The sequence below is a fragment of the Pezoporus occidentalis genome, unplaced genomic scaffold, assembly GCF_034315485.1.
Source record: "Pezoporus occidentalis ecotype Australia unplaced genomic scaffold, CSIRO_AGI_Poc_V1 ctg28, whole genome shotgun sequence".
Taxonomy (NCBI): Eukaryota; Metazoa; Chordata; class Aves; order Psittaciformes; family Psittacidae; genus Pezoporus; species Pezoporus occidentalis.
This window is the reverse complement of record NW_026914718.1, coordinates 8,150,611-8,165,565: the sequence shown is the minus strand read 5'-3', so window position 1 is coordinate 8,165,565 and position 14,955 is coordinate 8,150,611. Positions and strand designations below refer to the sequence as shown.

The 14,955-nt window shown below is 36.7% G+C and overlaps 1 protein-coding gene across 3 annotated transcripts in view; it reads left to right on the top strand.

Moving 5' to 3' along the window:
• The window catches only part of DPY19L1 (dpy-19 like C-mannosyltransferase 1), a 43,040-nt gene extending 30,099 nt beyond the window's left edge, over window positions 1-12,941 (top strand). For all 3 annotated transcript variants that reach the window (XM_062625525.1, XM_062625526.1, XM_062625527.1), the window contains exons 13-23: window positions 779-838; window positions 1,422-1,502; window positions 2,261-2,362; window positions 3,093-3,164; window positions 4,571-4,620; window positions 5,687-5,711; window positions 7,177-7,296; window positions 8,177-8,351; window positions 8,590-8,689; window positions 10,089-10,214; window positions 11,061-12,941. In XM_062625525.1, coding sequence (XP_062481509.1) covers window positions 779-838; window positions 1,422-1,502; window positions 2,261-2,362; window positions 3,093-3,164; window positions 4,571-4,620; window positions 5,687-5,711; window positions 7,177-7,296; window positions 8,177-8,351; window positions 8,590-8,689; window positions 10,089-10,214; window positions 11,061-11,217 — 1,068 coding nt within the window. In that variant the 3' untranslated portion in view covers window positions 11,218-12,941. The remainder of the gene's footprint in view (window positions 1-778; window positions 839-1,421; window positions 1,503-2,260; window positions 2,363-3,092; window positions 3,165-4,570; window positions 4,621-5,686; window positions 5,712-7,176; window positions 7,297-8,176; window positions 8,352-8,589; window positions 8,690-10,088; window positions 10,215-11,060) is intronic.
• The last annotated feature ends 2,014 nt before the right edge of the window (window positions 12,942-14,955 follow it).

Sequence of the window (14,955 nt, the reverse complement as noted above, 5' to 3'; positions counted from 1 at the left end):
TATGAAGACAGGCTGAGGAAGTTGGGGCTGTTCAGCCTGGAGAAGAGAAGGCTGCGTGGAGACCTCATAGCAGCCTTCCAGTATCTGAAGGGGGCCTGTAGGGATGCTGGGGAGGGACTCTTCATTAGGGAATGTAGTGATAGGACAAGGGGCAACGGGTTAAAACTTAAACAGGGAAGTTTAGATTGGATATAAGAAGGAAATTCTTTCCTGTTAGGGTGGTGAGGCACTGGAATAGGTTGCCCAGGGAGGTTGTGAATGCTCCATCCCTGGTGGTGTTCAAGACCAGGTTGGACGAGGCCTTGGGTGATATGATTTAGCATGAGGTGTCCCTGCCCATGGCAGGGGGTTTGGAACTAGATGATCTTAAGGCCCTTCCCAACCCTAACTATTCTATGATTCTAAATCATCTCCATTTCTGTTTCTTGTTGCCTCTCCAATAAGGTTGGCCTGTAGCAGCAGATATAATTCAGTTTCCCATCGGCTTTGATTTAAAGAAGCTTAGAACTGTGTAATACAGAATCGTACTCGTTAAGGAGAAGAGTAGTCTTCCATTAATTGTATATAAACTGCAGTAAGAGATTTTATTGTAGTGTATTTTGCCTGTGCAGGGTGAAATCATGATATTATATATTCATATTTTGTTTGTATTAATTATGTAGGGGGGGTTAATAAGTAGCTGTGTGGTACAAGAAACAGAAAAAAGCCTCTTATCCAGGGTACTGGAATATCTTGTTACTATATGATACCTGAAAATGTACATTGGTTTTATTATTAGGGAATTCTTGAATTGAGTCCAAAAGTCTTGAAAAGCAGCAGAAGAGAAGTCTATGTATGGGTAAGGAATTTCCTATCTTTTGAATTTCAGAATATGGCTTTTTTGTTTTAGTGAAATACAGGAATTGACTTCTGGTTTATTAGTAACTCTAGATACTTGCTTTATACTTTCTTCAAATTCTAACTTGAGATTATCTTGAGAAGGTACTATAAATCTGCAAATTCTTCTAGTGAGTTGAATGACCAGAGTAGTACAGCCTGATAATATGGAGAGCTTACTGTGAGAAGTAATCCCTACACACTGGTGTATGTGAAACAGAATTGAGAGTTAGGCTGCCCCTACTTAAAGTTAACTATGGTACCACCTCTGCTACAGTGCTGTGTGCAGCAGTACAGCCATAATATAAATCAGTTGCACAACATTATTTCATCTGTAATAGAAAATACAAATAAACCATTAAAACACTCAAGAGTACTGAAGTTTGGGGAGTGTAATTGGTTAGGAATGATTGTGTTTATTGGTGATAATATAGGGGAATTTGTAACTAGTAGCTAAATTTAATGAGCCTTTTAAAAGGAATGTTTTTTAGAAGTTTGTTGAGACATGTTCATTTCATTCTGAATATATATATATATTTTTTAAGGTCATTGAAGGATGCGCCTGGTTATTTGGGACAGTCACCTTGAAATCCCTAACTTCCTTAGTGTTTGGAATAGCTGATGATGTAAGTTATCTGAGTATCTGTTTGGTGTCTTCCAAAAAATGTTTAACTCTGAATTGGCATCTTATTGATACACTTTCCTGAAATCCCAAGATTTGTTTTGCATAAATGGGAGAAGGATTGCATATTTGCTTTCTCATTTGCTATATATTATTACTTTTAGGTGTTATTACCACAGTTTGTATAAAGACAAATGTTTTTAGTCATGCGTTAGTAAGCACTCTGGTGTGTTTGTTTTTAAATCCGGATTTAGAGAGCTTTGTTTTGGGTATCTTCTACCTACACCTTTATTTATTTACACAATTTCTTCGTTCACTTTCCTCTGAAGCTAATTTTTAAGACGCTTTTGAATTGCTTGTTGTAACTAGGGCTCCTTGCTTCACTTCAGCCTCTTAATTGTCAGATGCTACTGTTAAAAGCCTGTGTACAGATATGCATCAGGGGCAAAAGATGGGAAGCTTGTACCTTAAAATAGGAGTATGCATAATTATTGTTGAACCCAGTTGCAATGGTAACAGCCTTTTTCTGCTGTTTTCTCCTTTTTACTTAACACAGTCCAACCTGTGTTACACTCGAAGATGTCATTTAATAGATTTTTGATGTTTCTATAATAATGTTGTAAATGACACAAACTTCTGTTCTAATTAAAAATGTTTCTCATATATATTTAAAGTACTTTGTTGTGGTAAACAGGTCAGGTTTTGCTTACTGCATCTTTTTTTCTTTCTTCTTTTCCCCCCTCCCCCCATATATCCTCCCAGGCTCACATAGGAAACATATTAAAATCTAAATTTATTGGCTACAAGGATTTCGATACATTGATGTATACTTGTGCTGCAGAGTTTGACTTCATGGAAAAAGAGGTAATTAGTAATTAGATCAAATAAATGATTATGGAAGAGGGAACTTCTTGTTCTAAAGTCATAACTTAAAACATCTGAGAGCCATAACCTCCTACTGCCATCATAAGTTCAAGTCCTTAGTCATGAAATTAGAAAAATTATTGGACATAAGCTAAACTTAACTGGTTTGATTTCTTTTAAATGAAATAAAACCAAAACCAAGTTTTGAGTGTGGATCTAAGAAGCGTGCTTGTTTGAATGAAAGAAGTGCTTGCTCAGGGATATATGAAAGGTTACTTCAGATTTGATGTGGCTGTTGGGAGCTGGTTTTTAGTATATTGAAAATGAACTGAGAGCTGCAAAGATCTTGTGTGGTAGTTTTAGATTACAGAAAAGCATCCTAGTTTCTTAACGTTAGTAGACTTTTCTTAGTTCATCACTATCTAGATAGGCATAACCTATAAGCAGTCTAAATTTCAACACATAGCACTCAAATTCAGATGAGATACAACTGCTTTTCAGTCTTTGGATGGCTTGCCAGAGAACTGGGAATAATTTGCTAATGACCCTAGTATAATTAGTATTATGACCTCTGGTGTGATTTGAATTTCTTTAAGCTTGCTTTGTTCTTGCTGAATATTTAATTTTACATATTACTGAAGGAAGAACTCTATATAGTTTTCTTTAAAATTACCATTGAAGTAATTATAGGTGAATGGGAAGCAATTAATGCAGTTTATTTCCATCACAGACTCCAGTAAGGTACACAAAGACTCTGCTATTGCCAGTTGTTCTGGTGGTTTTGGGGGTAATCATCAAAAGGGTAAGTGATTGATTTAATGAATCACCTTTACCTTGAATTTACTTTTCTGATTGTTTTGAAGGGATCATTACATACTTTGAGATGGGAAGAAGTTAAAATGTGGTGGCTTGGTGCCTTCCAAGCAGTGTTCTTATTCCCCATCCTCAGGGGAAAAAAAAAAAAAGTTGAAAAAGGACAAGGAGATCACTCACTGATTTAATGTCATGAGCAAGACAGACTTGAATGGGGGAAAATGAATTTAATTTATTGTCAGTTAAAAATAGATTAGGATTCTGAAAAAACAAAAATCAAACATAAACCAGCTTCCCTTCATCCCCACCCCCTTCTTCCCAGGCTCAGTGGGCCTCTTCCACAGGTTGCAAGTCTTTGAAGAACTGCTCCAGCAAGGGTGCTTTTCATAGGGTACAGTTCTTCAGGAACAGACTGCTCCAATATGTGTCCCTCACAAGTTGCTGCTCCTGCCAGAAAACCTGCTCCTGTGTGAGCTCCTCTCCAAGAGCTGCAATTCCTGCCAGGAGCTGCAATTCATTCCAGGAGCTGGGCTCTCCATGGGTTTCAGCTTCCTTCAGGGCATGTCCACCTGCTCCGGCATGTGGTCCTCCACAAGCTGCAGGGTGGTCATCTGCTCCACCATGGTCCTCCATGGGCTGTAGGGGGAAAATCTGCATCACTGTGGTCTCCAAAAGATGCAGGGGAACCTCTGCTCTGGCACCTGGACCTCCTTCATTGACCTTGGTGTCTTCAGGGTTGTTTCTGTCCCATTTTTCCCACTGCTGTCTCATAAAGCTGCTGCACAGTATTTTTAATCTTTTCTTAAATGTGTTATCAACAGAGAAATCACCAGCGTCAACTGATGAGCTCAGCTTTGGCCATTGGTAGATCTGTTTTGAAGCTGGCTCTGACACACAGAAGCCATCCCTGCAGCCCCTCTGCTGCCAAAACCTTACCATGTAAACCCAATGCAGTTATATAAAATGCACGGTTTCAAAAATATCTACTTAAATTTCTGTGTTCTCTTTTCATAAATTTCGACAGAGGTTCAGTCCTGAGTCAGTGGTAAAACTTGCTTTGATGTTAAGTGCCCCCCAGAATTTTGTCACTTATGCTGATGAGTGTTATAACTGAAGTTTATAACTGTTTTTGTAAATTTGATTATGTATAATCTGTGTAAAAACAGCTTACAGTTTATACAGGAACAGATGGGATAACTGCTAACCGCCTAGCTAATTAAACATCCTCAAAAAGAAGTTTCAACTAAAACATTGCATGCCTTTTATCTCGCCATTATCTTCCAAATGAGATTACTCAGGTGTAATTTAATGTAGCAAACGTTGAAAATGCTTCAGAAGCTTTAGAATGCTTTTGAAAGTTTATTCATACTTGTTGTTGGCTCTCGTTTTCTTCAGGCAATTAAACATCTTACGTGGTCCTTATCTCAGGCAGGCCAATGTGAAAGGTAAATATTGTTTTCTTTTCCAGTGTAAAACTGAATTAACTGCTGGACATTTGATTCCCTGTCTGATAAATAATTCATAGTTCCACATTATGTTGGTCCTTTTTCAAAGGTTAATTATGTATAGTTCAGTCACTGAATGGTTTGGATATACTCTTACATAGTATTTCTTATAGGATGTCTAAAAGTAAGTTTAGCTGCTTAACTTAGTTTTAGACATCTTAACCCTCTTCTCCCCAGATTTTCTATGTAATACTTTTTCTGCTCTCTTCCTAAATCAATATTTATTTATGTGCCTGTTTGCTTTTCTCCTGTAATCAGTGAATGAGAATTCTTCCCCATTAATTTTTTCTTTCCTGGTTATAAAGATACCTGAGTTTCATTTTTAGGAAGGGATCCTAACAGATCTCTTATTTTCTAACTATCTGTAACCCATGCTCTACCTGTCACAGCCATTTGGTGTCATTTGTTGGTGCTGTGATCAAGAGCAATCAGTTTGTCTGATTGAATGTTGTCATTTCCCTATCACTGACCATTTTGGTCATTTCTGCTTTCCATCGTCTAATGACTGTTACCAAAATTTCCACAGATGGGAGCAGGATTCAGCATCCTGTCTTCACACATGTTTTTGAAGAACAAGTATACTTGATTTTGACTCTTCACATTTGTATTTCCTTCTGAGAATCCAAAATCAATCTATATAGTACCTGGGTAAATAAGTGACTCTACTTTTGGTACCAGTGCTCTGCCTGTTTTACACTGCTGAGATTTAATTTTCTAAATAAGATGTTCTATAGATAAAATAATGAATGGAAGCCATTAAAAAGCTGCTAAAATTAATTCCAGTTTTCCAAATTTTTCCAAATAGATATAGGTATTGAGGAAGATAGTTAATTGATTTGCAATGTATTTCAAAGCTTGTTATAGAGGGGAAAAAACATAATCTGTGCAGGTATTGATTTATGCTTACTGGATTAACTTACTCTTTTAGAGCCACTATAGATGACTTCAAAATAAAACCAGGGCTTCTGTAGTACATAAATAATGTGGTTTTCTGTTTTTCATTCAGAGAGGAACGTTTTAACCAGGGTGAGGTAAGATTCTTTTTCTATACAATTTCATTTGTGTGTTAATGCAGATATTCCAGTATTGAAATACAGATTGCAGTAGTCTGATGCCGATACGTGGTTTATTTGAAGCTAAGTTATTAGTATCTTTTATTCCCTCTGGGTCTGGTATGTCACCAGAATAACTCTGGAACGTTTAACAAAAAGAAATATACTACTTAATGATGGGATGCCAGCGCAAGAGAGGGGTCTTGGACTTTTGCTGTGGCAATACAGAAAGATGTTGAACTTAGACTGGACTTTTCATTTTCCCAGTATAGACTGAGAAGACTGATTCCTTTACCGGGTTTTCACATGAGATGTTAAAATTCGGTCTTGAGACATGCCATGGTGAAAAGGATTCTACATGTGGTTCTTTTGATAAAATTATGCCAAAAAATGTACTGCATCCAGCTCTGGAGTCCTCGGCACAGGAAAGACCTGGACCTGTTGGAGCAGGTCCAGAGGAGCTCATGGAGATCCTGCAAGGGCTGGAGCAGCTCTGTTCTGGAGAGAGGCTGAGAGTGCTGGGCTGGTTCAGCCTGGGGAAGAGAGGGGGAACTTACTGCTATCTTTCAGTACTTAAAGGGAGCTTATAAGAAAGATAGGGACAGGCTTTTGTAACAGAGCCTGTTTTGATACGACAAAACATAATGGTTTTAAACTATCAGAGGGTAGATTTAGACGAGATACAACAAAAATATTTGTTATGATGAGGATAGTGAGACACTGGTGCAGGGTGCCCAGAGAAGCTGTGGCTGCCCCATCCCTGGCAGTGTTCAAGGCCTGGTTGGACGGAGCTTAGAGAAACCAGGTCTAGTGGAAGGTGTCCGTGCCTGTGGAAGGTGCAGGGAGGTTGGACTAGATGACCTTTAAAGGTCCCTTCCAACCCATCCCTAGGATTCTGTGAAATATAATTGAATGGTAGATCTCTTATGTGGTTTCTTTATTTGCAAGTAAGTGAGTGAGGACAATGTAAAATGTTCTTAGCAGCAGTTTATTTGTGGTTTGTGCTATGGGAGTCTCGTGCCATTCAAAATGTGATAATCAGAGCCATTTTTGCAATCAGTGCTTTTATCTCTGATTTACCACAGCACTTGTGGAAGTTCTAAGTTCAATGTTAAGAGTGGCGAGATCTCTGATGCTGTTTAACCATTTCTGAAAATACTAAAGGAAGCTGCCTGTGATTGTGTGATTACCAAGGATGATTTTATTTGCTTCTTCCATTCCATACTTAGGTATTTTAGGTATTAAATGGCAAGGTCTCTTTGCCTCTATAAAGAGGTTATACAAGAAATGTTACGTATGTTATTGCCTGCTTATGTTTTAAACTCTTTTGCGTAGCTAGCTATTTCTTCAGCTTCTTTTGCGTTTATTGTTAATGTTTGTCCTTACACAAATGAAAAGTATGCAAATATTCTGTTTCTGTGTGTTTGTTGGGTTTTTTTTGCAGCTGGTGTACCATGCACTGCAGCTGTTGGCATACAGTGTCCTAGCTATTTTAATCATGAGACTGAAACTGTTTTTGACGCCACATCTATGTGTTATGGCTTCCTTGGTGTGTTCAAAACAGGTAAGGTCTGTTTTTGATCCTATAGCTATCTCACTACTTATAGTATTACCCAGATATATATCTGAAAGCAAATATCTGTGTGTGTAATTGCTGAATCTGAGTGTGCCAGTTAGAAATAAACCAGATTATATTGCTTGTTCAAAAATGTGGTTACACAAGTTCTGTTTGCCCCTCTCCCCAGATGAAGCAAATGTCATGTTTTATGCAATTTGTCCAATTGCATTATTATAGGGGTTGAAATGCTGTGTATTGAGCTTGTTCATAGGGAGTCATTCACTAGATTTTACTGTATTTACACTTCTGTACCATTGCAAGTTTTTATTGACTATTGATTTTATGCAAACATTGTATGACTGTTTACACTGTGTTTTCACAGCTCTTTCCATCTTACTGCTTTTGTAATTAACTATTCATTTCACATATTTATGAGTTTTTGCTCAGTTCAAGAAATGGAAGAGTAGGCAATAAAGCAACATTAACCTTATATCCCCAAAGTCTGCTTTTCTGATGTTTTTGGAAATTTGTAATACGATCTCTAATCCATGTACTACAGGTAGGAACTCTTGATGTAAATAGGAGATAGAAACTGTAGAAGTGTAGTTAGCATTATTGAATCATCTTTAGTTGCAGAATTTGACATATAAAATACAACTTTAAAAGCTACATTGTCTTTTTGGCTTTTACAATTACAAATACAGTGCCCTACACTCGGTAAATATGAATAGTTATGAGATCTCACCGAAGTTTAGTGGAGAAGCAATAGCAGAGATGTTTCATATTATAATATATGTTAGGTTTCTTATAGAGAAATAAAAATGAGTTGTACTACATACAACATTGCAGAATTGTTGTCTAGAATTAATTGGTGCTTGCATTCCAGTTGTTTGGATGGCTCTTCTGTAAAATCCAGCCCAAAACGTTGGTCTTTGCTATTTTAGCATTGATGGCTATAGAGGGATCAGCAAACCTTCAAACTCAGTGGAACATCATGGGAGAATTTAGCAACTTGCCACAGGAGGAACTTTTAGAGTGGATAAAAGTCAATACCAGACAAGGTAAACTATTGAATAATTTACGATATTCCCCATTTACTATCATAATGAATATGTTACTCTACCCATTCAAGAAAAAAAGATGTATTAGATCTCTGTTCTTAGATGTTATCTAATGAGTACCCTACCCTCTTAATGGTTGGGTTTTTCTACAGGATTACCATTAAGATATTGAAGGTTGCTTCTCTGCTTTTACTGCTTGATTCTTCATTTCAAACATGCCTTTCATTCTGTATTTCAGATGCAGTTTTTGCAGGAGCAATGCCCACCATGGCAAGTGTTAAATTGTCTACACTTCGTCCTATTGTAAATCATCCTCACTATGAAGATGCAGGATTAAGGTAAATTTTGAAGTTGAGGATTTCTTTTTATTTGCTATTCACTATCTTAATTTTGATGTACAGTAGGAATGTTTTGATGTTGTATTGTAAGATTTATTCAAACCCCGTAGAATTCTATTTGTAATTTTAGTCAGACTCAAAAAAAACCATGCAGTGTTTCTTCAGGATTTGTGTTTATCAGAAAGGCTATACTGTAGGATAGATATGGTTTGCAACCTACCGGCAAAAAAAATCAAGGTATAATTATGGAACTGGAACTAATGTGTACTGTTACATCCTTTCTCCATTCTAGTTACTCCTGACATTGCGGACAGACTTGATTTTTTTTTTTTTTTTTTTTTTTTTTTTCCCCCTCAAGGTAGGCAGTTGAATTATTCCTTCCAGCTTTCTGTGCTTAGTTGTCAATTTTTTCATGGTAATATATATAATTATTAAATTATTAAAATGAATTGAAACTGAAATTTTGTAATGGAATTACTGAGTTTTGTACTTTATTTTCTAAATTTAAATTTAAAGGTCATTCATTTCTTTTGTTAAATATTTTTTTTATCATAGCATTATTTTTTGGTAATTTCATAAAATTGGTTAAAAGCAACAACAAACAAAACCAAAACCAAAAATGCAACAAGAAAACAAGATAGAGGGGGATAAAGGAGAGGATTAGTTTTACATGCCTAAGGTCCTTAGAGCTGTCTTTGTCATTAACTGGTTTAACTTTTGGTTAGCTCTGAACTGGTCAGGCAGTTGGACTAGATGATCACTGTAGGTCCCTTCCAACTGAAATATTCTATGACGAAAATACAAGGCAGGGCATGTTTGGGGAAAGTAAAGTAGAGGTGAGACAGTATCAGAAAATGAACAGGAGTCAACAATGTCATGCTTTGCACAATCAAAGGCAGATATAGTTTGGTAATACAAACAGGATCAGTGTTTATAAGTGATGATTTTGCTTGATTCAGCATAGGCAGACATCGGGGCTTGCACTCTGCCTTTAAAAATGTCCAAACAAGGGTGATGAATATGACCTTTTGTGGAGACTCTGGGCAGATGACTTCTTCTGATCACCAGTCCAAGCAAGGTCATTCCTAGCCTTGAATATTATATGGAGAATGCATTCCTTTAACATTTTTACACTTTCTGTTCACAGTAACTATGGATCTTGTTACAAAGTTGTCTCCTGCTACATAAAAAAGAAAAAAAAGTTGCAGGGCTGTATACATTGTTCTTGGAATCATATTTGTGAAGAAATGATCACGTTAAAGCAAATGGCACTATTAATTTAAACTTTGTTTTAGCTTAGTTGTCTTGTGAAATGAAAAGCCTTCCTGCCCAGCCTAAAGTCAGAGCTTCTGTTTTCATGCTGTGTTGCTAGCTAACTTCTGTATTTCTCTTTTTGAAGGGCCAGAACTAAAGTAGTGTATTCCATGTACAGTCGAAAACCTGCAAAAGATGTAAAAAGGGGATTGATAAAACTAGGAGCAAATTACTACATTCTGGAAGAGTCATTGTGTGTAAGCAGAAAAAAGTGAGTTATCTCTCTCTAACAAGAATGAGGTGCTGCTCAGATACATAGTCCAAGATTTGCTGGAGCTTTGCAATGTTGATCTGTGCTTTATTAAAGTGTCCAAAACACATTTTGTCCAGATATTAATAAGCATAATTAACTTACCTACATTAGCAACCCTGTGGTCTTTGTGTGCAGCTGAAAGCTGCGCTGCGTGTAAACTTCAGTGTAAAATACAGAAGAGATTCACAAAGGAAACAAGTCATTGTGATGGCAAGAACTGATGTGTGTGTATATAATGAAAGCCTAGTATGAATAAAAGGTGCAGAATAAAAGACAGCTCCAGCACCAAAATATTATGGCGATTGCTTGTCACTGCAAATTTTGTCACATTTAAGCTGTCCTTAAGGAAAAGCTCTGTTCCTCCCTAACCCTACCTTTCCCTTTTTGTCCTTTAGAACATGATTACTTTGGATTTTTGATTTTGTTTTGTTTGCATTTAGAATCTCTTCTACTTCTTTGCTGTTATCTTTGACAAAATTAGGAAATTCTCTGCAGTTCTTCCTTTGAAAGATAACTCTGCAGGGAATTGATGTTGGCTAAAAGGAAAGAGTCACTACTTTTTTTGAAGGTGGTTTTATTTCCTGAGTTTTATTTAGAAATACTGAGTGTGGGCAGCACCCTCCATTTTAAAGGAGGTTGTAAGGGTCCTGGGTAATGTATATTGTATAATTTGAGTTGGTTTATGAGCTTCCTCCTCCACATTGATTCTTAATAATTTTATCACCACAAAAGCAGACTTCCCCCCCCCAAACTGTATGGGTTTTGATGGCATTTCTTCCTTTTTCTTATTCATCTGTTTTCCAGGCCTGGCTGCAGTATGCCTGAAATTTGGGATGTTGAAGATCCTGCTAATAGCGGCAGAATTCCTTTATGTACCCTTATGAGCAAGGATTCCAGGCCATATTTCTTCACAGTATTTGAAAACAGCAACTACAGAGTCTTAAAGATTCCAAGGGAATAACATTTCAATGCAAAGAGCCACCAGTCTTTCAGCTTTTTAAAGTAGTAACTGTAAGAATTCTAAATCAGAAATACCTTTTCTACTAGACTTAAAATGGAAAAATGTGTATTTTTTTTTTTTTTGCCATTTTAAGTGAATTCTGATTATAGAAATATCTTAAACCTAACAGTTTGGGTTTCTATTTCAGGGTCAGTCCCTTGAGATTTGCTATGCAAATGATTATGTGTTTGCACATTTTATTTAACACTGATCCAAAAAGAGTTAAAAGTAGCTATGGAAAGTAACTCCATTCTCAAAACCAATGCTATTGTGAAATGGGACTGTCAGAATGTCTTAGCAAAGCAGGTTTGTTTAAAGCTTTGGTGCTAGCAGCTAGGAACAAAGGAATGGTGCTATAGCATCTGGCATCACATTTCTCATGTCACTTGCATTACCTGTCTCCCTTCTGGGCAAGGTGATACTAGAAATTCTCTTAAAAGTCACGTAGTTTCACTAGTCATGTCTGACAGAAATACATGTTTTCTTTGAGAGGATTAAGAACATTCATCATTTTAAACCACTTAACAAATGCTTTTAAGCTTGCTTTTGAAATGGAGAAAAATTTGTAGGCAGACTTGAAACTTCATTATTTAGGTGCATGTTCTTGGAATCTTATTGATATTAAAAAAGATGACTAATAAGGGTAATATTTGCAGTGAGCAATAGTTTAGCTTCTCAGTGTCCAAGGATTTTTAGCATTCTTATGCATTCAGGATAAGCTGGCATAACATACATGACATTTTTAAGGGAAAATGCTTTATTCAGGAAAAATCTGTCATAGCCTTAGAAAGATTCTAAAATAAATCCTTCACTGCCTTAACTAGACCTTCAGCGCCTAACTTGATGAGAAATTACCTTCAAAATTCATGCCCTATTTTCTTTCCCTGTGTAATAGGTCCTACCTGGATTTTATCATCAGCATTAAAGAGGAATGAAATTTAACCCAGTTTGTGGTATGGGTGTAGTCAGTTCTGTGGGTATAATTGCTCCAACTCTGTTAGAGTGGTTGTGCAGTTTTCCTGTCATCTTGGTGTCACACCAATATTCTAGGTAATAGAGGATTCACTTTCCGAGGTACCCAGTCCTGTAACTGACTTGGTAGAATTTGTGTGTGTTTATTGCCATTGAGAAGTATCACAGTAAGTGTCATTCTACTTCTAAAGTCGAGTGTTTCTCTATGTATCATTCATGTCTTGGTTTTGTTTTCACTTGTTTTTCTTTGGTTCAGACATCAGTCTATTGGTGTGACTGGTCTTTTTAGCCCTACTAGCATCTAGCAATATTAGATGCTATAGGAATAGCATCCGTCATGCCTGTATCAGTATCAATTAAATGGGATCCTATGATAAAGTAGTAGTGTAACAACTGATGAGTATTCTAAGACTTATTTTTTTAGAGATCTGTTTTATTGAGAGGGCGAGGGAGAATGGCTGAAAATGCATTAGCTTTTTAACTTTTACAGAATAGATTTTGGAAACATTTCTATAAGGAAACTATCACAAAAAGGGCTTTTGGGAAGTCACTTTTTAAAATGTTAATTGAATTCAAGGAAGAGGGGGGAGGAAATCTTTATATAAACATTGTGACTTAGTGTTACAGCACAAAAAGGAACTGTATTTTTATGAAGTTTATGCCAACTGTTGAAATGTACTTACGTGGTTAAATAAAAAAGAAAAACATGGAAATTGTTCTCATATTCTGATGGATGCTGCATTTCTGCTCTTCTAGCTATTACACTGAAGTTTAATACAGTTGCCACAGCAGATGTGATGGAAGCTGAACCCTGATAATTAAACCAGACCTCCTTTTTATTTGGCATATCAGTGCAGCAGTATGTGAAATAACAGAAAATGTCAAATACGTGTTTACAGGCAAAGTGAGCTTGGAAGGCAGCTCAGAATTCTTTCTCTTGTTCTAAGTTTCTAAATCCTGGTAATCAAGAGTGAAGCCCAAATACTGGGAGAAGGAAGAAACATTTGAAAGCTAAGGTTCAAAGGTCATAGAATCATAGAGTGGTTTGGGTTGGAAGGGACTTTAAGATCATCTAGTTCCAACACCTCACACTAAACCATGTCACCCAAGACTGTCCACCCTGGCCTTGAACACTACCAGGGATGGGGCATTCACAACACCCTTGGGCACCCTGTGCCAGTGCCTCACCACCCTCACAGGAAAGAACTTCTTCCTTGTATCTAACCTGACCTTCCACTGTTTAAGTTTTAGCCCATTTCCCCTTGTCCTGTCGCTACAGTCCCTAATGAAGAGTCCCTCTCCAGACGTACATTAGTTAATGTTCCTCACTGGATGAGTAGGCTGTTGTTAGTGAGTACATGACCAGACAATCTTTTCAGCTGATGTTGAGAGATATTACATTGTCCCTTTCTTTGAACTGGTCTTAAACCCAAATAATTATTGTGATCTAATGTTAAGATGACAAAATCTAGTAATGGAAAAATATGAAGTAAAAAAATGTGTTATATGATTGTGGGAAAAAAAACATGGGAATTCTTGAGTTAGGTGTATCATGATACAAATTTCTTGTCCTCTCAGTAGTTTGCTCTCAATTCCAAAGGAAAGAATTTTGGTTTAAATAACACAACATTTTACACAAAGAAGTTAACATTATGTTAACATTATGGTTATCACTGCAACTTGAACCAGAAAATGGAAGTTTGAGATTTCTTAGCTCACAGCAAAGTTGTTTTTCCATTTGCAAGATCTTAATCAATAAATCTGTAACTCAAGTAGGTTCATTTTTAAAGATGTGCTGGCCTTCAAATAATTTAGGCGGAGGACTGGAATGCCTCAGTACCTGAAAACAGTTTCTGTTGCATTCTAGTAATATTGGATCATACAGGTTTGTCTGTTAGAATCTGAAATACTGCCAGCTTTGAGTTCAGTTTCTTCAGTACAATGGGCACAATTACAATTTGTTATCACACTTCTGGTAATTGTGCAAACTGTAGTATTTAGTGTGGGGACCACATAAGGCACCTTTATGAAACAAAAGATGCTGAGTCTTATTCAGCTTTGTGCTTCATTGTTCTTATCTGCCATTTAAAATTGCCTTTGCTTTTCCTTCTTCTGCTTAAACAGTGAAACTAAATTAGTATCTCTTAGATTTTTATGATTAAAACATTGAAGTTGACAATACAGGACTCATTCCAAGTGAAGTTAACTTCAGCGAAAGCAAATATGTAAGAAGGCAATTACAAAACACTAATTAGGGTTTAGGAACTGTGTTTTCAGACTGCACTGTTGCGTACCGTCTATAAACTGCTGTTTCATCTATGTTACATCATGTGATGGACTGCAGTAAAACAACATGGTATTTTTAAACCCAGAAGAATAAGGTGCTCCTGAGTCATTTCAGCAGCTGGACAAAGGAATCTAAATCCTGATTTGTTTTTTTTTTTTCCAATGTAAGCTTTATTGCTGTAATCAGAGGAAAGAGGAGGATGGCAGCTGTGATGCGAGGGAAGACTTTCCTGTTTGAATAGGAACAGAGTTTAGATGTTAAGCAATAATTATACTTTGACTGAAATTAAGAGTAAGGGCATAAAATGGCATGCAGAACTCCTAAATCTGAGGGTTGGTCATCTGTGCAGGAATTCTTGGGCAGTGAAACCTTTCAGTGCTATGATAAATTCTCAGCTGTAGCTATATGACAAGCCTTTTTACTTCAGTAATCAAACACTA